This window comes from Globicephala melas, chromosome X, assembly GCF_963455315.2.
Source record: "Globicephala melas chromosome X, mGloMel1.2, whole genome shotgun sequence".
Classification (NCBI taxonomy): Eukaryota; Metazoa; Chordata; class Mammalia; order Artiodactyla; family Delphinidae; genus Globicephala; species Globicephala melas.
Genome location: NC_083335.1, coordinates 113,996,473 through 114,015,733, shown reverse-complemented (window position 1 = coordinate 114,015,733; position 19,261 = coordinate 113,996,473). Strand labels below are relative to the sequence as shown.

At 43.9% G+C, this 19,261-nt stretch overlaps 1 protein-coding gene across 4 annotated transcripts in view; it reads left to right on the top strand.

The window, feature by feature from the left end:
- The window catches only part of OFD1 (OFD1 centriole and centriolar satellite protein), a 63,611-nt gene extending 45,321 nt beyond the window's left edge, over positions 1–18,290 (top strand). For all 4 annotated transcript variants that reach the window (XM_030848140.2, XM_030848138.3, XM_030848139.3 and 1 more), the window contains 8 exons: positions 1,216–1,821; positions 2,303–2,423; positions 3,789–3,889; positions 13,032–13,151; positions 16,191–16,348; positions 17,105–17,263; positions 17,795–17,862; positions 18,158–18,290. In XM_030848140.2, coding sequence (XP_030704000.1) covers positions 1,216–1,821; positions 2,303–2,423; positions 3,789–3,889; positions 13,032–13,151; positions 16,191–16,348; positions 17,105–17,263; positions 17,795–17,862; positions 18,158–18,200 — 1,376 coding nt within the window. In that variant the 3' untranslated portion in view covers positions 18,201–18,290. The remainder of the gene's footprint in view (positions 1–1,215; positions 1,822–2,302; positions 2,424–3,788; positions 3,890–13,031; positions 13,152–16,190; positions 16,349–17,104; positions 17,264–17,794; positions 17,863–18,157) is intronic.
- The last annotated feature ends 971 nt before the right edge of the window (positions 18,291–19,261 follow it).

The following is a 19,261-nucleotide window of genomic DNA, read 5'->3' as shown; positions in this document are numbered from 1 at the left end:
CTTCATTTTACTTATATTTCTCTTATTCTGTGAGTTTAGGAGAATCAGTTATCTACTGTGGTCTTAGAGGGCTATTTATATGTGGCATCATCCCTGTGTAGCGTCTGTGGATTTCATATTTTTTGGCATGAGAGCCGTTTTTAGTATGGATGCCTGTCGCCTCTTTCCTCAACGTGTGCTGGTCGTTATCCCCTTGATCGAGGGGGTGTGCAGACGCGGCAGCTGCTGCCCAGTCCTGGAGTTCTCGGCAGCGGTGGGGTCTCGTGCACCCCTGGAGCACACAGTGGGAGCAGAGGCAGCTTGCAACTGCTCCTGGGGCCTGGGAAGGCAGCTGTGGTGGCTTGCAACCACTCCTGGAGTCTGGGAGGGCAGTGGTGGTGGCAGTGGTGGTGGAGACTGCTCCTGTAGCTCCTGTAGGTGGTGTCCTGCTGCCTTAGAGCGTGCACAGCGAAAAAGGCTGCAGTGGTGGGCCCCACCCCTCCCCTCCCCTCGCTCACCCCCCAAACAGTGGCACCTGGCTTCCTCTGCCTACACCCTCAGGTGTGGTTGCATCAGACTTCAGCTCCTTCAGGCTGTTTCCACGCAGCCCACCCCAGTCCTCTCCCTGGGTCTGATCTCTGAAGCGTGAGCTTCAGCACCCAGCCCCGGCCCACACTGGCGGACGCGCATCTCAGGCTGGGGAGTACAGGGCGGTGGCACAGACCTTTTGTGCAGGTCTCTCTCCATCCTAGCTGCTGCAGACTGGTTGCTGCGTTCTCCTCCAAAGCTCTGTGTCTGTCCCGGCTGATCTCCATGCCGATGAAGGGACTTCCTGGGGTGCAGGAACCTGGCCTCTTTAACAGCTCCCTCCCAGGGTGCAGGTCCTGTCCTGATTCCTTTCTCACTTTTTCTTTTGTTTCTTTTTTCTTTTGTCCTACCTGGTTGCATGGAGATTTTCTTGCTCTTTCAGATGTCTGAGGTCTTCTGCTAGCGTTCCGTAGATATTCTGTGAGAATCATTACACATGTAGATATATTTTTGATGTATTTATGGGAGGAGGTGAGCTCCATGTCCTGCTCTTCCGCCATCTTGATTGCTCCCTCCACAAACTGTTTAATGTGCCAGTTTGCCCTTATTACTTTGATTTTTCAGAAAAGAAATTCTCAGTAAATTTTAATTTGATTCTCCACCTTTTCCCTTCCTGTCTCACACTGTCTGTCTGTTTGTAACCCGTAGCTCTGGAGAATGAACTGTACCGCAACACGAAGCAGTCTTTGTTACATCACTCCATCAGTGGGTTAATGAGTGGCAAGGAGGGACCTTGTGATGACGACATAAGCGGGGATTTCTTGAAAAATCCTCTGAGACAAGATGAACTGATGGCGGGCCCAGTTATACCACAGATCCCCAGTTACCCAAATGCCAGCACGGAGAGTAGTTCCCCCGATTCCGACCTTGAGTTTGTAGCCAATACCATGGCAAGGGTGAGAGAGCTGGAGCAAGAGGCCGAGCGCTTGGAAAAAGCTTTCCAAAACTACCATCGAAGGGTCAGTCGGTGCCCCGCCAAGAGCCCATCGGCAAACAGGAGCCTGCCCACCCTGCATCTGCTGAGAGCTCTCAAGAACGTCCCTGCAGGTGCTCCTGAGAGGTGTGTGTTTGCAGAGAACAGAGTTGCCTCTCAGCAGCCTCTGTTGAATGCGCATAGAGGGGATGAGAGTGAGGTATCTGACATGCCAGGCAGCACAGCCTCAAGGTCACACAAGGATACGGCCTCCAGACGCCTCTCCTCCACTCCCGTCCCCAAAGCAAGGAGAAGCCTTGATAGTGAGATGTACCTGGAAGGTAAGCTACTGCCACGGGTTGGGGATGCTCTGGATGTGGGTGGGTTGGTCCTCATCGGCCCAGGATGAGGACCGCAGGAGCGCAGCCAGCGCAGCAGCAGGTCGTGGGAGCCGGGCCCAGGAGAGCCCTGCCTTTGAACCGCGGGCTCCTGGGGAACCATGGCGTCTGCCCTGAGCCGCAGTTGTTGTGGGAGGCCGTGGGACAGAGCGTCAAGTGCCAGCGTATTGCTCGGCACGGAAAGGTGCTCAGAGACTGGCACTGGCTTTGCCTTGGCTGCCGGTTACTTTCATGTGTTTTCTTGTTACCGCTGCAGTTTCATTCAGGTGCCTGAATTGTCAGTTCTGTGGATCATTTACACAACTCCACTGTTTGCAAGGATGATAGAATTCATTTTCAAAGTAATAGAATTCTTTAGAAACCACACTGCTGTCTTCTCCCCACAATCTGTAACATGCTCACCCTGGTTCCTCCTGCCTTGTAGGTCTGGGCCAGTCCCCGGCCACTGTCCCCTGTCCCGACAGAACGCCACAGCCTTCACCTGCCGAGTCCAGGTACAGCCTCTCTGTGCACTCACTCTCCAGCCCTGCGGAGCCGAAGCCCGGGTATGTACCGCCTTCTGCCCAGCCTCTGCCAAGGCTGGTTGCTGCCTATGATCTCCGTCATGGCGTGTTTGGTCTTTTAGGTGATATTAAAGACTACGTGGCAGTATAGAATTTGCAGTCAGATTGTGAGATGTGTGATCTTTGGGAATCATCTGCATTACTTGGGGGGAAAAAGACTCCTTTTAGCAAATGAGTAATTTTTACTCGTTTGCTAAACTTGATGTATAAAATATATACTATGGATGGGCTTCCCTGGTGGCACAGTGGTTGAGAGTCTGCCTGCCGATGCAAGGGACGTGGGTTCGTGCCCCGGTCCGGGAAGAGCCCACATGCCGTGGAGCCATGGCCGCTGAGCCTGCGCGTCCGGAGCCTGTGCTCCGCAACGGGAGGGGCCAAAACAGTGAGAGGCCCGTGTACCGCAAGAAAAAGAAAGAAGAATATGTACTATGGTATTAATAAGCATTTGCATAGTTCCATGAATAGACTTGGTTTATAAAGATAAAACAGATGTACAGACTCTGCAAAAGCAAATAAATTCAGTGTAAACTTAAAATAGTTTCATACATCATTAAAAGTCACAGATATTTAGGCATTTAAATATAAGCAAATAAGTTTCCACTTTGTAAATCATTGAAATAAATTCGAAAGTGGTAGTGGGTCCTAGGATATGATGGCTGAAGCAGGATGCGGTGGGTGTGTTGAGAAGCTCGGGGGAGGGAGGGGCAGGCTGGGATTCGAGTCACATGGGGGACTCCTGCCTGTGCCCAGTCCCCATGGCAGGAGATTCTGACTCCTTTGTTCTGGGCTCAGGCCTAGGCATCTATGTGTTGATGCAGTTCTACTGTACAGAGTTGAAAACTGCCACATGTGCCTGTCCTGGTCCTCAAGTATGTAATATTTTTTATATCACTCCTTCTGTGCTAAAGCCAAGAGGAGAGGCAGGACACACATGGGCCGAGGTAGGGCACTGTGGTGTGTTGCATCTTTAGCTGGCTCATGCTAAAGGTGTGCACAGTTTTTCAAAAACTTGTCAAAAATTTTTTGTAGTTCTTTTTAAAAAAAAAAATTCCTTCTAGGAACAGCCTTGAGAGTGCAACGTTATTCTTTGTTAACAGTGGTAGTACCTACCTCACAGCATGAGGTGGTCTGGAGGAGTGGCTGAGTTAAAGTATATTAACTGTTTGGAATGATGCCTGGTGCGTGGAGAGCGCCCAGTGCACCATAGCTCTTATTCTCTATGAGTGCACGAAAAATTAATTATCTAAAGCATTTTCTTGAGTCACAAAAGGCTTTTTCATCACCCTGTGCTCTTGTGTCTTATATTATTAAAGCTTCACATTCTTGAATTTTATTCTTCCCATCCAGTCTTTATCAAAGAGAAACAGAACTTCAAGACAAAAGTGAATTTTCAAATCTGGACAAGCTAGCTTTTAAGGATCATGAGGAATTTGAACCGTCTTTTGAATGTAAGTTTAAATATTAATACTTGTTTTTATAAGTTCAAAATGTAGAAAGTTTAGTTTTGGCAAAACATACCCATTGTTATAAAAAATAAAGCAGTTACAAATTAGGACACTCATTTTATGATAAAACCACACATACAGATACAGTGCCTCGTTTTTGTATCAGAAAGATTTTCAGGTTCTGAGTTCCATTTTTTAAAAATTTCAGGATAACTAATTGCAAAGTCGGAGCTAAGCCCATAAGTGAATCCTTAATTTATGAAGTTTAGGATTGCCTCAGGTTTAAAATAAGTGACTTCTTAAAATTTGCTTTTTTTTCCTCTTTTATGGAATGTGAAAAAGTTGTTGTTATTTTTTTTTTTTTGAATTATACTGATTCCATCAATTGCCTCAGATTGAGAAAACCCTTTCTTAGTTAGAGAATGGAGGTAAAAGAGTATTAGCTTAAGGGCTTCCCTGGTGGCGCAGTGGTTGAGAGTCCGCCTGCCAATGCAGGGGACACAGGTTCTGCCCCAGTCCGGGAAGATCCCACATGCCACGGAGCGGCTGGGCCCGTGAGCCATGGCCGCTGAGCCTGCGCGTCCGGAGCCTGTGCTCCGCAACGGGAGAGGCCACAACAGTGAGAGGCCCGCATACCGCAAAAAAAAAAAAAAAAAATTAGCTTAAGAGTCTAGAAACTGGTGTCCTGACTTTGGCCCTGCCTTATACTGAAGCAGGAGGCTCCGAGGTAGAACAGTCTAAAATAAGGATGTAGAGTCAACCAGCTCTGAGGTTCTTTCCGTCTTGGCAAGTCTTGGTTTTTTTTTGGTTATAGAAGCTTTGTTCATGTTAGCCAGAAACTTGAAACAACCCAGGTATCCTTCAATTAGTGAACGGTTAAACAGATGATGGCAAATCTATACGGTGAACTACCACTCAGCAATTAGTGAAACAGACTGTTGATACATGCAACAGTTTGCATGGATCTGCACGGAATTAGCTTAGTGAGAAAAATCAATCCTAAGATTACATACTATAGTAACTGGTTTATGTAGCATTCTTTTTTTATTGAAGTACAGTTGATGTACAATATTATAGAAGTTACTATGTACAATATAGTGGCTCAGAATTTTTAGAGGTTATACTCCGTTTATAGTTATTATGGAGTATTGGCTCTCTTCCCTGTGTTATATCGGGAAGTCTTTTTTTTTTCTTATTGGAGTATAGTTGATTTACAATGTGGAGCTAATTTCTGCTGTACAGCAAAGTGACTCAATTATATGCATATATACATTTTTTTAATATTCTTTTCCATTATGGTTTATCCCAGGAGATTGGATATAGTTTCCTGTACTCTACAGTAGGACCTTGTTGTTTATTCATTCTAAATGTAATAGTTTGCATCTACTAACCCCAGACTTCTAGTCCATCCCTCTCCCTCCCCCCTTCCCCCTTGGCAACCACAAGTCTGTTCTCTATGTCTGTGAGTCTGTTCCTGTTTCATAGATAGGTTCCTTTGTGCCATATTTTAGATTCCCCATTCAAGTGATATCATATGGACTTTGTCTTTCTCTTTCTGACGTACTTAGTATGATAATCTCTAGATCCGTCTGTGTTGATGCAGATGGCATCATTTTGTTCCTTGTTATGGCTGAGTGGTATTCCATTGTATATATGCACCACATCTTCTTTATCCATTCATCTGGCGATGGACATTTAGGTTGTTTCCTTGTCTTGGCTATTGTGAATAGTGCTGCTATGAACATAGGGGTGCATATATCTTTCTCGATTCGAGTTTTGTCTGGGTATATGCCCAGGAGTGGGATTGCTGGACCATATGATAATTCTATGTTTAGTTTTCTAAGGAACTGCTATACTGTTTTCCATAGTGGCTGCAACAACTTACATTCCCACCAACAGTGTAGGAGAGTTCTCTTTTCTCCACACCATCTCCAGCATTTATTATTTGTAGACTTTTTAACGATGGCCATTCTGAGTGGTGTGAGATGGTACCTCATTGTAGTTTTGATTTGCATTTCTCTGATAATTAGTGATGTTGAGCATCTTTTCTTTTTTTAATAAATTATCCCAATATGTGATTCATTAATATTTAACTTATAATTTACAGAATACTTTGATTTACATATTATTTGGTCTACCTGATTCTGTCCTTACTCTACTAAAATATGTTCTCAACAAAATAGAGTGTTAAAACACAGTCAAATAATGATATATCACTCCTCTTCTCAAAACCCTATACTGGCTTCTCAAGTATCCCACTCAGATTAAAAGTCCAGGTCCTTATGCTGAGGTTACCATTTCTCTCTGTGGTATTCACTGTCCCCGCACATCTTCCCTTTTTGCTTATAAAGGGGTCTCAAATTATCACCATTAGTATTACCCATTCAGTTCAGGGCCATTAAAACCAATTAAGTCATGGGACTTCCCTGGCAGTCCAGTGGTTAAGAGTCTGTGCTTCCAATGCAGGGGGCACAGGTTCCATCCCTGGTTGGGGAACTAAGATCCCACATGCTGTGGCCAAAATAAATAAATAAATAAAACCAATTAAGTCAGGTGATCTGGAACATGCACTCTGGCCCTCTTGATCTAGTTCCCTTTACTTCTCAGATTTCAGCTCACTTTCCCGGCTCATTCAGTTTAGGCACCCAGGCTTCCTGGCTCTTTTCCCAACACTGTACCCTTTTTATATATTGTCACATTCAATTTGCTAAAGTTTTGTTAAGAATCTTTGCATCTAGAGCATCTTTTCTTTACTGGCCATCTGTATGTCTTCCTTGGAGAAATGTCCATTAAAGTCTTCAGCCCATTTTTTGATTGTGTTGTTTGTTCTTTTGTTGTCGAGTTGTAGGAGCTGTTTGTATATTTTGGAGATTAAGCCCTTGTTAGTCGCATCACTTGCAAATATTTTCTCCCATTCTGAGGGTTGTCTTTTCATCTTGTTTATGGTTTCCTTTGATGTGCAAAAGCTTAAAAGTTTGATTAGGTCTCATTTGTTTATTTTTGTTTTTATTTCTATTGCCTTGGGAGACTGACCTAAAAAACATTGTTACAATTTATGTCAGAAAATGTTTTCCCTAGGATTTTTCCTAGGATTTTTATGGTGTCATGTCTTATGTTTAAATCTTTAACCCATTTTGAGTTTATTTTTGTGTATGGTGAGATGGTGTGTTCTAAATTCATTAATTTACATGCAGCTGTCCAACTTTCCCAACACCACTTGCTGAAGAGACCGTCTTTTTCCCATTGTATATTCTTTCCTTCTTTGTCGAAGATTGACCGTAAGTGTATGGGTTTGTTTCTGGGCTCTGTTCCGTTTCATTGATCCATATGTCTATTTTTGTGCCAGTACTATGCTGTTTTGATTACTGTAGCTTTGTAGTACTGTCTGAAGTCTCGGAGGGAAATGCCTCCTGCCTTGTTTTTTTGCCTCAGGATTGCTTTGGCAATTCTGGGTCTTTTATGGTTCAATGTAAATTTTAGAATTATTTGTTCTAGTTCTGTGAAAAATGTCATGGGTCATTTGATAGGGATCACATTAAAGCTGTAGGTTGCTTTGGGTAATATGGCCATTTTAACAACATTGTTCCAATCCAAGAGCATGGGATATCTTCCTATTTCTTTGAATCCTCTTTAATTTCCTTATTTATGTTTTGTAGTTCTCAGTGTATAAGTCTTTCACTTCCTTGGTCATGTTTATTCCTCGGTTTTTTTGTTTTTTGGGTTCTGGTGCTATTTTAAAAGGTATTGTTTTTTTACATTCCCGTTCTGTTATTTCATTGTTAGTGTAAAGAAAGGCAACAGATTTCCAAATGTTAATCTTGTTTCCTACTACTTAGCTGAATTCATTTATTAGATCTAGTAGTTTTTGTGTGGAGTCCTTAGGGTGTTCTATATATTGAATATAGTGTCATGTCATCTGCATATAGTGACCATTTTACCTCTTCCCTTCCAATTTGGATATCTTTTATTTCTTTGTCTTGTCTGATTGCTGTGGCTAGGACTTTCAGTACTATGTTGAATAGAAGAGGTGAGAGTGGGCATCCTTGAGTTCTAGATTTTAGCAGAAAGGCTTTCAGCTTTTGGGTGTTACATTGGGTATTACATTGGCTGTGGGTTTGTCATAGATAGCTTTTATTATGTTGAGAGATGCTCCCTCTATACCCACTTTGGTGAGAGTTTTTATCATGAATGGATGTTGAATTTTGTCAGATGCTTTTTCTGCATCTATTGAGATGACCATGTGGTTTTTGTCTTTTCTTTTGTTGATGTGGTATATCACATTGATTGATTTGCATATGTTGAACCATCCTTGTGAAGTTGGGATGAATCCCACTTGGTCGTGGTGTATGATCTTTTTTATGCGTTGTTGGGTTTGGTTTGCTAATAGTTTGTTGAGGATTTTTGCATCTGCATGCATCAAAGATATTGGCCTGTAATTTTCCTTCTTGGTGGTGTCTTTGTCTGGTTTGTCCCTGGTGTCAGGGTGATGGTGGCTTCATAGAATGTCTGGGAGTGTTCCCTCCTCAAGTTTTTGGAAGAGTTTGAGAAGAATCAGTGTAAGTTCATCTTTGTATGTTTGGTAGAATTTGGGTGTGAAGCCATCTGGTCCTGGACTTCTGTTTGTAGGAAGTTTTTTGACTATGGATTCTATTTCACTTCTAGTGATCGGTCTGTTCAAATTATTTATTGCTTCTTGATTCCATTTTGGTGGGCTGCATGTTTCTAGAAAGTTGTCCGTTTCTTCTACATTGTTGAATTTGGTGGCATATAATTGTTCATAGTATTGTCTTACGGTTTTTTGTATTTCTGAAGTATCAGTTGAGATTTCTCCTTTTTCATTTTTTTATTTTGTTTATTTGGATTGTCTCTCTTCTCTTCTTGGTGAGCCTGGCCAGAGGTTTGTTCATTTTGTTTACCCTTTCAAAGCACCAGCTCTTGTTTTTACTGATTTTTTTCTATTGTTTTTTAAATCTCTATTTTATTCATTTCCTCCCTGATCTTTATTATTTCCTTCCTTCCGCTGACTTTCAGTTTTGTTTGTTCTTTTTCTAATTCTTTGAGGTGGCATATTAGGTTATTTGAGATTTTGTTTGTTTGTTTGTTTTGAGGAAAGCCTGTATCGCTATGCACTTCCCTCTAAGAACTGCTTTTGCTGTGTCCCATAGATTTTGTATGGTTGTGTTTTCATTGCCATTGGTCTCAAGGTATTTTTAATTTTTCTTTTTTTAAAAAAATATTTGTTTATTAATTTATTTGGTTGTGCCAAGTCTTGGTTGTGGCACGTGGCATCTTTGTCACCATGTGTGGGATCTTCGTTGCAGCATGTGGGATCTTTAGTTGCGGCACACGGGATCTAGTTCCCTGACCAGGGATCGAACCCAGGCCCCCTGCATTGGGCATGCAGAGTCTTAACCACTTGACCACCAGGCAAGTCCCTAATTTTCTTTTTGAATTCCTCATTGACCCATTGGTTTTTTAGTAACATGTTGTTTAGTCTCTGTGTAATCGTTTTTTTCTCATTTCTTTTTCTGTGCTTGATTTCTGGTTTCATGCTGTTGTGGTCAGAGAAGAAATATGCTTGAAATAATTTCTGTATGCTTAAATTTGTTGAGGTTAGTTTTGTGCCCTAGTATGTGATCAGTCTTAGAGAATGGTCCATGTGCACTTGAAAAGAATGCATATTCTGTTCTTTTTCTTGGATATAATGTCCTGAAAATATCAATTCTAACCTCTCTACTGTATCATTTAGGACCTCTGTTGCCTTATTGATCTTGTCCAGAAGATCTGTCCATTGATGTTAGTGTGTGTTAAAATCTCCTACTACTATTGTATTCCCATCAGTTTCTCCCTTTATGTCTGTTAGTATTTGTTTTATGTATTTGGGTGCCTCCTATATTACGTGCATATATGTTGATGCGTGTAAAAGCCTCTTCTTGTATTGATCCTTTTACCATTATATAGTGTCCTTCTTTATGTTTCTTTATGATCTTTGTTTTAAAGTCTATTTTGTCTGTTATGAGTATTGCAACTGCTGCATTCTTGTCATTTCCGTTTGCATGATATCTCTTTCCATCCCCTCACTCTCCATCTATGTGTGTCCTTTGCGCTAAGGTGGGTCTCTTGTAGGCAGCATATTGTAGGCTCTTGTTTTTTAATCCAGTCTGCCACTGTGGTTGTTTTTTTTAATTAATTAATTTATTTGGTAGTGCTGGGTCTTAGTTGCAGCACATTGGCTCCTTAGTTGCGGCAGGTGGGCTTCTTAGTTGCAGCATGCCTGTGGGATCTAGTTCCCTGACCAGGGATTGAACCTGGGCCCCCTGCATTGGGAGCACGGAGTCTTAACCACTGCGCCACCAGGGAAGTCCTGTGTATTTTTATTGGAGCGTTCAGTCCATTGACATTTAAGGTACTTATTGATACATATGTATTTATTGCCATTTTAAATCTTGTTTTCCAGTTGATTCTATGTTTCTTCTTTGTTCCTTTTTGTGGTTTGAGGATTTCCCTTTATGCTTGTGTTTTCTTTCTGGTTTTTGTGAATCTATTGTATGTTTTTGACTTGCAGTTGCCCTGTTTTTCAAGTATGTGAACCCCTTCCTGTATCTGCTTGTTTTAGACTGATAGTCATATAGGCCCAAACACATTCTTAAAAAAGTCTACATTTTCTTACTTTCCTTCCCCACCTTTTATGGTTTTGATGTCCTTTTTTTTTACGTCTTCATGTTTATCCTTTTGCTGTTCCTTGTTTTATTGTCGCTTTCACAAATTGGTTTTTGATTTTTTCTTTTTGATCTATATATACTGGCTAATTTAAGTGATTTACTTTCCAATAGTGATTTCGTCCTTCCTGTATCTTTTTGTTTCTTTTCTATTTAGAGAAGACCTTTCAATATTTCTTTTCAGATAGGTTTAGTATTGCTGTTTTCTTTTTGTTTTTGCTTGTCTGAGAAATTCTTTATTTCTCCTCCTCTTCTAAATGATAATCTTGCTGGGTAGAGTATTCTAGGTTACAGATTTTCCCATTTCAAGACTTTGAATATATTTTGCCACTCACTTCTGGCCTGCAGCATTTCTTTAGAAAAATTAGCTGATAGCCTTATGGGAGGGTTCCCTTTTAATTAATCTTTGTTTTAAGTTTTTTTAATCTTAATTATCTTTTAATCTTTTAATTAATCTTTTAATCTTTGTTTTTCTTTTGCTGCCTTTAGAATTCTCTCTTTAACTTTTGCCATGTTTATTATAATATGTCTTGGTATAGGTCTACTTTGCGTTTACCTTATTTGGAACTCTCTGTGCTTCCTTATCTAGATATCTGTTTCTTTAGGCTTGGCAAGTTTTCAGCCATAGTTTCTTCAAATACATTTTTTATCCCCTTTTTTCTTTCTTCTCCTTCTGGAATCCCCATTGTGGGTAGATTGACCTGCTTTATATTATCCCATTGGTCTCTTACATTGCTTTGTTTTTTCATTTGGTTTTCTGTCTGCTGTTTTGATTGTGTAATTTCCATTATTCTGTCTTCCAGGTCACTTATTGTTTCTTCATTATTCATTCTGGTATTCATTGCCTTTAGCTCCCCTTTAGTATTGGCAAATGAATTTTCTAATTTTTCTTAGCTCCTCCTTATAGTTTCTAGTTCCTTTTTATAGTTATCCACATTTCTGTTGATAGCCTTCCTTAATTCCTTCAGTAGTTTCTTTTCTTTCTTTTTTTTTTTTTTAACTCAGTGTCTGTTAGACTGAAGAGGTCTGTTTCACTGTTTGTTCCTTCAGGGGAATTCTCTTGGTCTTTTACCTGGGAGTGGTTCCTCTGCTTCTGCATTTTACTTATATTTCTCTTACTCTGTGAATTTAGGAGAAACAGTTATCTACTGTGGTCTTGGAGCACTATTTATATGCAAAAGCTTCCCTGCATAGCTTGTGTGAGTTTAGTATTCTTTTTGCGTGAGGGCCGTTTTTGGTTTGGATGTTTACCGTCTCTTTCCTCAGTGTGTGCTGGTTGTTATCCCTGTGATAGGGGCTGTGCAGGTGTGCGGCCAAAACATCCTCCCAGGAGGGCAGGGGCAGTGATTGGTGCCCGGTTGTGGGATCCTCAGCAGTGGCAGTGGTTGCACCCGCCCCCAGAGCTTGTGTAAGTGGTGCCCTGCCACCTGAGAGTGCGCATGGAGAAGCTCCTATGGTGGTCCCGCTCCTTTCCTTGCGAGTCCCCCAACAACGGCGCCTTGCCTATCTGGCCGTCCCAGGCTTCTTCCCATACTCCCCCAGTTATGACACACCACACCCGAGCGCCCTCAGGCTATCTCCCCGGTTCTGACCTCTGAAGCCTGAGCCTCAGCACCTAGCCCCCAACCACCCCAGCAGGCTGAGGGGTGCCGGGTGGCAGCACCAGCCATCTGTGCAGGTCTCTGTTTCCCCACCAGTGAGGGGACTTGCCAGGGTGCGGAAACCTTTCCTTTTTTGCAGTTCCTTCCCACGGGCGCAGGTTTTGTCCCGATTCCTTTCTCTCTTTTTTTTTTTCTTTTTTCTTTTATCCTACCCACTCACCTGGCGTTTTCCTCACCCTTTTGGAAGTCTGAGGTTCTCTGCCAGTGTTCAGTCGATGTTTTGTGAGAATCGTTCCACGTGTAGATGTATTTTTGATGTATTTGTGGGAGAAGGTGAGCTCCATGTCCTACTCCTCCACCATCTTGATCCAATCCCCCAGGAAGTCTTTATATTTGTATATTAACCTATTGTTTGCCTTGTGAGCTTCATCCTCAAGTCCGAGTGTATAGTATTTTGAATAGGTAAACGAAAGGGCTTAGTATGTTTTACCAAATCTTTGTAACCAACTTCATTAACTTTGTTAAATCATTGATATTTAAATAGAATTCAAATGATTATCTGCCAAGCCAGGTGAATTCTTCTGTCACTGGATTGATTTTCCTACTGGGTAACAAATTGAATTTGTAAATGAATCTCCTAAGAATGCTTTGAGAAACAGATACATTGGCAAGTGGCTAGGCTGACTTCCTAGAATCCTGTAAGGAAAGAGCTGGCCCAGTTGCTTTGTCTGAAACTTAAATGCTCAGCAAGGAGTTATCCCCACCCTCCCTTCTCTTGCTGCTGCTGTGAAGGACTCATGGGGGACTCGTTTGCACCTCATGTAGATGCAGGGAACGTACCAAGGCAGTTTGAGATGGACGGCCTCCATCCTGCTGGCAACGTGCCTCATGTGGACGGTGCTGCAGCCACTGTGCCTGCCAGACGTGTCTCTTATCAGTACCCAAGTAAGTTTTTCTTTAACTAATGAGATATGTTAATAATAATAATTAATATTATTTTTCTTTCTGTCTCTTTGCTTCCTTCATGCCTTAAAAAATTAGGAAAGTTAACCCTTTATATTTCAGTCTTCAGAAAAGCTGATGATATTGGAGGAAAAGTGATCATCAGACTTAACTTGTCTGGCCCACTTTGTCTCTCCCTCTCCCTTCTCCAGACTCCCCCCTTCCCTTAGCAGCCTGTGGAGGGGGAGATGGGAGCTTTGGTTCGGGGCTTGGCCAATAGCCAGGTCCTTTTCTCCTTGGAGCAAAGTGCTGAAGCCTTATACTGGCAATTCCTCAAGTAAAACCACCTACTAGTCGTTTGCAAATTCCGAGAACATCATCCCCCAAACCTACGTAAAGCCTCTTGTAAGCAGTTTGTTTGAAGTCACAGTACTCAGGAATATGTGAGTTGCTGACAGAAGCAAGAGTTTTTTGAGAGGGTTGATTTTGCTGATTCCCACGTAAATCATTCTGGAAAGCACTCTTTCAGGGCAGCTTGATCAAGAGCTTTTTCTGTGCTGGGCACTTTCATGGAGGCTGGGAATTCAGCAGTGAACCAGCCCAAGTCCCTGCTTCACAGAGCTTCTAGTGAAAGGGTAGGATGGTCAGCAAGCCATCACCAAGGACCTCCAGTCGGATGGGTACTGAGTAGGGATGGTGGCCACCTGAGAGCGGACCTGATGGGCAGCCGTCTGGCAGAGATGGGAATAAAAATAATAGAATAGGGCTTCCCTGGTGGCACAGTGGTTGAGAGTCCGCCTGCCGATGCAGGGGACACGGATTCGTGCCCCGGTCCGCGAAGATCCCACATGCCGCAGAGCGGCTGGGCCCATGAGCCATGGCCGCTGAGCCTGCGCGTCCCGAGCCTATGCTCCGCAACAGGAGAGGCCACAGCAGTGAGAGGCCCACGTACCGCAAAAAAAAAAAAATAATAATAGAATAAGGAAAACCAACTGAGTAGATAGGTGTTCTGCCTCTGAGATGGAATGGAGATTATAATAATGGCTTTTTAAATGATTATTAAGTAGTGTGGCCGCATTTTGATCATTGAGAAATTCTCTGCTGTTCATGTGACCTCTGCATCTGGGCCCAAAGAGAAATGAAAAGGCTGAAATTTGGTATCTTTGAGGTGCCCAGTGGAAAAGCTTCTTTTTTTTTTTTTTTTTAAACTCTTAATCCAAAGAGGTTTTTGTCCAAGAGGTTTTTGTATGCCACTCTGCAGCCACAAAGTATACCCCACGGCAAAGAAGGAGGCCTTTTTTCTTCCTTCTTTAACTTTTTAAATTGGCACCAAACAGCATTCCTATCTGAGGTCCCTGTTCCATGTGAGAAAGCGATACCATTTGGGAGTGACCCTTCTCCCCCAGCAAGGAGGCAGAAGGTTGCATTTCTGCCTGTGGAAATGACCAGCTGCCGCCTCTGGTGTTCAAGTTCATGGCCAGGATCAAGGGACAGAGAAGGCTGTTACCTCTCTCCTATTAGGAAAGCTAGCTCAGTTCTGTTGGTGATGTAGAACAGGGCATGGCAAAGAGGTTCAAAGTCCTCTGGTGTGAATCTATGAGTTTGTCTGTTTCTCAGCATTGTTTAGGGGGGAAGAAATGAGGTTGTAGACTGGAGCTGGTGGAGAAAGGTCAGCATAATCATCAGCAGGATTGGAATTTAATTAAACCTGTGAGGCACAGGGACTTGTGCTGTGGGCTATAGGGAGTCAACACATAATTAAAGCATGGGCCTCGCCTGGAAGGAATAGAAGTAGTAAAAAGATACACAGGGTTTGGGGCAAGGCAGGCACGAAATACCGTGTGAATATGGCGCTGGAGAGGCTCCCTGTCCCTGTGGGGACACATAGGTGCGCTTGGGTTGGGGCTCGCGGGGTAGGTAGGGTTTTGTGGGAGGGGTGGCGGGGGAGGGAGCGTGTCGGGTCGGGGAGCCCGCGGACGCGAGGGTGGGAGCAGGCAAGAGCAGCTGGAGTCGGGGATTGGTGAGTGTGCTGGCGCGGGGATAGGGTGTTTCAGGTGCAGGAGTGGTGGTGATGGGGAGGAAGTCAGTGCAGAAAGAAAAAGGCAGGGTGTCGGGGCCTAGGCTGCCGTGGGTGTGGACCCTGCCAGAGCAGAGACGACACACAGCAAATCCTGGCCTTCAGGGAGTGACTGGTGCTAACGAAGCGGGGTTGTTTGAAGGCCGAGCGACTGGTGTTGGGGAGAGCGTAGACTCCGGTAGTGGAGCTGTGCAGGAGCTGGTGGTAAGGACCCTCACCACAGCAGTGGGAGCCGGAGGCAGAAGCCATAAGCCCTGGTGGCTTGCTGGGCAGAGCGTAGGAAGAGCGCAGTGAAAGGGACAGGAATGCAACTGGCAGGGAACTGCCCCGCTGACAGCACGGATGTGAGGCCTGGGAGAGAGATCAGGATGAGAGAGAATGTGTGGGGATGACCAGGACGGAGGTGCTAACCAAAACCCCGGGGAGGGATCAGCCCGGAGGAAGTGGGGTGACGGCAAGGTGGCCCAAGCGGGGAAGCGGGGAGGGTGGTGGTTTTGTCGTGCTCCGGGCTCAGGAGACTCGAGTGCCTCTGTGGGAGTGGGTGGCGGGTGGGGAGTGACAAAAGTGCTGTGGAAGTAAATGGGGACAAATGTGTGTGCATCAGAATCCTAAGGATGGGGCGGGCTTGGAAACCAATGCAGAGGCAGAAATGCAGGGCTTGCCTTGGCAAGGATGGAGGAAGGAGGAGATGGGGGCGGAGGGGAGGACAGTGGATGTCGTGGTGCTGAGGATGACCTGGGCTCATCTCAGTGAGGTGAGAGGTGGGCGGCGCTCGCTCCCGGGAGTGGGTCTGGAGCCTCGAAGGCCGTGAGTGGGGAGCAGTTGCTCAAAGTAGGTGCACAGAGGCGGCCGAGAATCACGCGGTCTCCCTGGGGCTTGGCAAGGCCCCTGCCAAAGCCGATCCCAAGTTTGTTTGAAAAGTCTGCTGCTGGAAGCTGTTGATTCTTTATTTTCTGTCTCGTTAGGTGTAGATCAGAAACCACTTGGAGAACAGGAGGAAGAAGAAACAATATGGGAACAACAAGCAAAGGAACGAAGTCAGGGAGAAGAGCAGAGGCAGAGCAGGTGGCAAGAAGCTCTGGAAAGGGAACGGCAAGAAGTAGAAAAGCTGGATCAGGAAAGGGTGAGGATGCGCAGTGAGTTCTCTGTCCTAGCCGCTTCGTGGCCCCCTGCAGCAAGTGCCCTGCTCTTGGGAGGGTGAGTCCTTCGTGTGTCCTGAAGTCCTAGGAGCGGCAGATAAGTGAACAAGCCACTGGTGGCCTCCGACCCTCTTCTTTGCTGGAGAGCACTGAGGACGGCTGCGGGGCGTGCAGGCCTCGTGCCTTTCCTGGTTCAGGGTAGCATGGCCAGCCCCATTCATGTGCATCCTCATCTGGTCCTGAAAACAGGCTCGGAAACGAGGAGGACCTTGTTTTGCTGTTGATCTTCTCGTTGCAAATGAGGTTGAAAGAAGAGACTCGCAGGGTTGGCTAGCTGGGACTCAAGGAACCCCAGGGAGGTGGCTTCCGGGGCACCCCTGCCCTCCGCGTTTGGTGCTCTTCTGGCCCTGGTTCTGGTCCCAGATGGGTGACTCGGGCCACTTCGCCTGCCTGCTGAGGCTTATGTGAACTAATCCTCCGTGTGAGGGGTCCTTGGCCTCCTGGTTAATGTGGTCTACAGCACAGGACAGTTGAGGCAGATTCATCCTTTCCTTCATTGAGATGACAGGTTTTTATCCCCCTTTGATAGTAGCAATGACTTCAGTTAAAAAAAGAAACAGTTCTCTGGCATGCAGGTTGTACTTAAAGGATCAGGATTATATTACTGTGCATTTTTCAACCCTTAGAAGTTTTAAAAGATGTCATTGTATATTTCTTATTTTGGCCCTCACCTGTTTCAGAGGCTAATTGAAGAATCGTTGAAGATGGAAATGGAAAAAGAATTCGAAATGAGCATTCAGGAAACGAAAGACAAATCTAAATCTGTCTGTAGTGAAAATCCTTTAGAGAAGTACATGAAGATCCTCCAATGGGGTCAAGACCGGGATACCACAGATAAGGTGCCGATGCTGTGGACGGGCGTCTGTGGGTGCGGGTGCCGAGGGCTTCTGTGGTTTACTTGAAACCTGGGGGATTAGGATCTGCCTTCTCCACTGGGGACAAAGGTAAAAGCATAGATAGTCCAGAGTTCACATGGAGCCTCAGTACACTCCTGACAAAATGTCATCCCTTTTGCTTGGGTAAAAGATTGAAGAGATTTTGATTTGTCAAAGTTTGTGAAAGTTGGGATGTCTCTATTATTTTAAGAACAAGAAATAAATGTAATGAAAGCCCTATGAACAAATACTGAACGCATTAGCCCTAAGACAGTAATATTTGATGTAAGTCTAAAGTACTATGGGTGTTGAGAATGCCTTCCAGGTAGTTTATTCTGATGTGCTTGCTAAATGTCAAGTTTAAAAGTCACTGCTTTTTTAGACGCTTAAATTACATATATATTTCAAAAGTAGTTCTTAGAGAAATCATAAAGTGTTTAATAAAATGAATCCACATCTAATTGCAAAATTCTTCTCCCCGCCCCTTTGTGTCAGAGTTCAAAAAAGGTGGTCATAGAGGACTCACAAGTGGACACACTGCCATCTAGTGACAAAGATGAAAGGTATGGCGTCCCCTACGTTGTGTTCTTGTGCAAACCATTATCATATTGCTGCTTTTGTCAGCCAGGGAAAGGTTCAGATATCTGAGTTTGCCTTTAAGAAACTGAATCAGTCAAAATGACTGACTTAAAAAAAAAAAATCGATTGCATTTTGTAACCTGTGAAATTGCTACTGATGCAGATCGTAAGCAAGGGCAGAAATCCCACAGGGAAGGAAAGAGAGCATGACAGAGATCCCTGAATAAACTTAACAAGAATTTAACAAATTTTTAAATTTTTTGTCTTTCCCTAATTTAGTTTGACAGGCTTTTCTCACGAGGAACCAGATGACACTTGGTAACCGTGTTCTTGCTGTGCAGCTGCTTACTCAGATACTGTAACTAAAGGCCTATGATTTCTCTGTGATAAGACGAAATGCTCAATAAAAAATCATGTGTGATCCAGTGTGATTTTTTTTTTTTCATAATTCTGTTTGGTACTATAGTGTATAAATGAAAAATAAGTGACATCTGTGGGGCGGGGGGATGAATTGGGAGATTGGGATTGACATATATATACTAATATGTATAAAATAGATAACTAATAAGACACTGCTGTATAAAAAATAAAATACAGTTCAAAAAAAACACAAAGGGACACCTCTTCAGCATGTCTCATTCTTAGGCCCTTCATTACACTGAAATGAGCTGCTAATTTTTTTTTTTGCATTTTTGTCTTAGGTTATGTCTACTTGAAAACTTACCTTATTGGTCAAGTTCTAGGCCTGCATTTTGGAAGTTTCATCTGTGTTCCTTCCTCTCCAGAGTCGGGCTACCAGCTGTCAAACAGAAGGCCGTCTTCCCTGACACTCTTGTTTGTGATTTGTCCCTGAACATAGAGACACGGGTTTTTCTATTCTAGGCTCTAGAAATAGTATTATATCACCTCTGGTCTTTTACTTTTGACATCTTTTTCTTGAGAATCAACACAAACCCTTCTGAAATGGTGATAAAAGAGAAGGTAACATTTATCGAGCACTTGCTGTGTGCCAGGTATAGTTTTAAACCTTTATAGGTATTAACTCATTTAGTGCTTGTATCAGCCATACAAAGTGTAGGTACTGTGAGTGTCCACATTTTACAGATCAGGAAACGCGAGGCACAGTGAGGTTAGTGACTTGGCCAAGGTCTCATGGCCATCAGGTCACAGAGCCCAGATGTATACCCAGGTGTCGAGACCAGTACTGCCTCTGACCTGGGCTGTTCTGGAGCTGGTCTGGTGGAAGACATCCTGGGACTTGCAGTGGGTCACCCATCAGATGTCCCTCTCCAGAATGACCTTTAGAAACCACACATCGCCCAAATCTAGGAAACTGCAATCAAATGCAGCACCAGCATAACTTCCACAAAGGGAAGAGGGGAC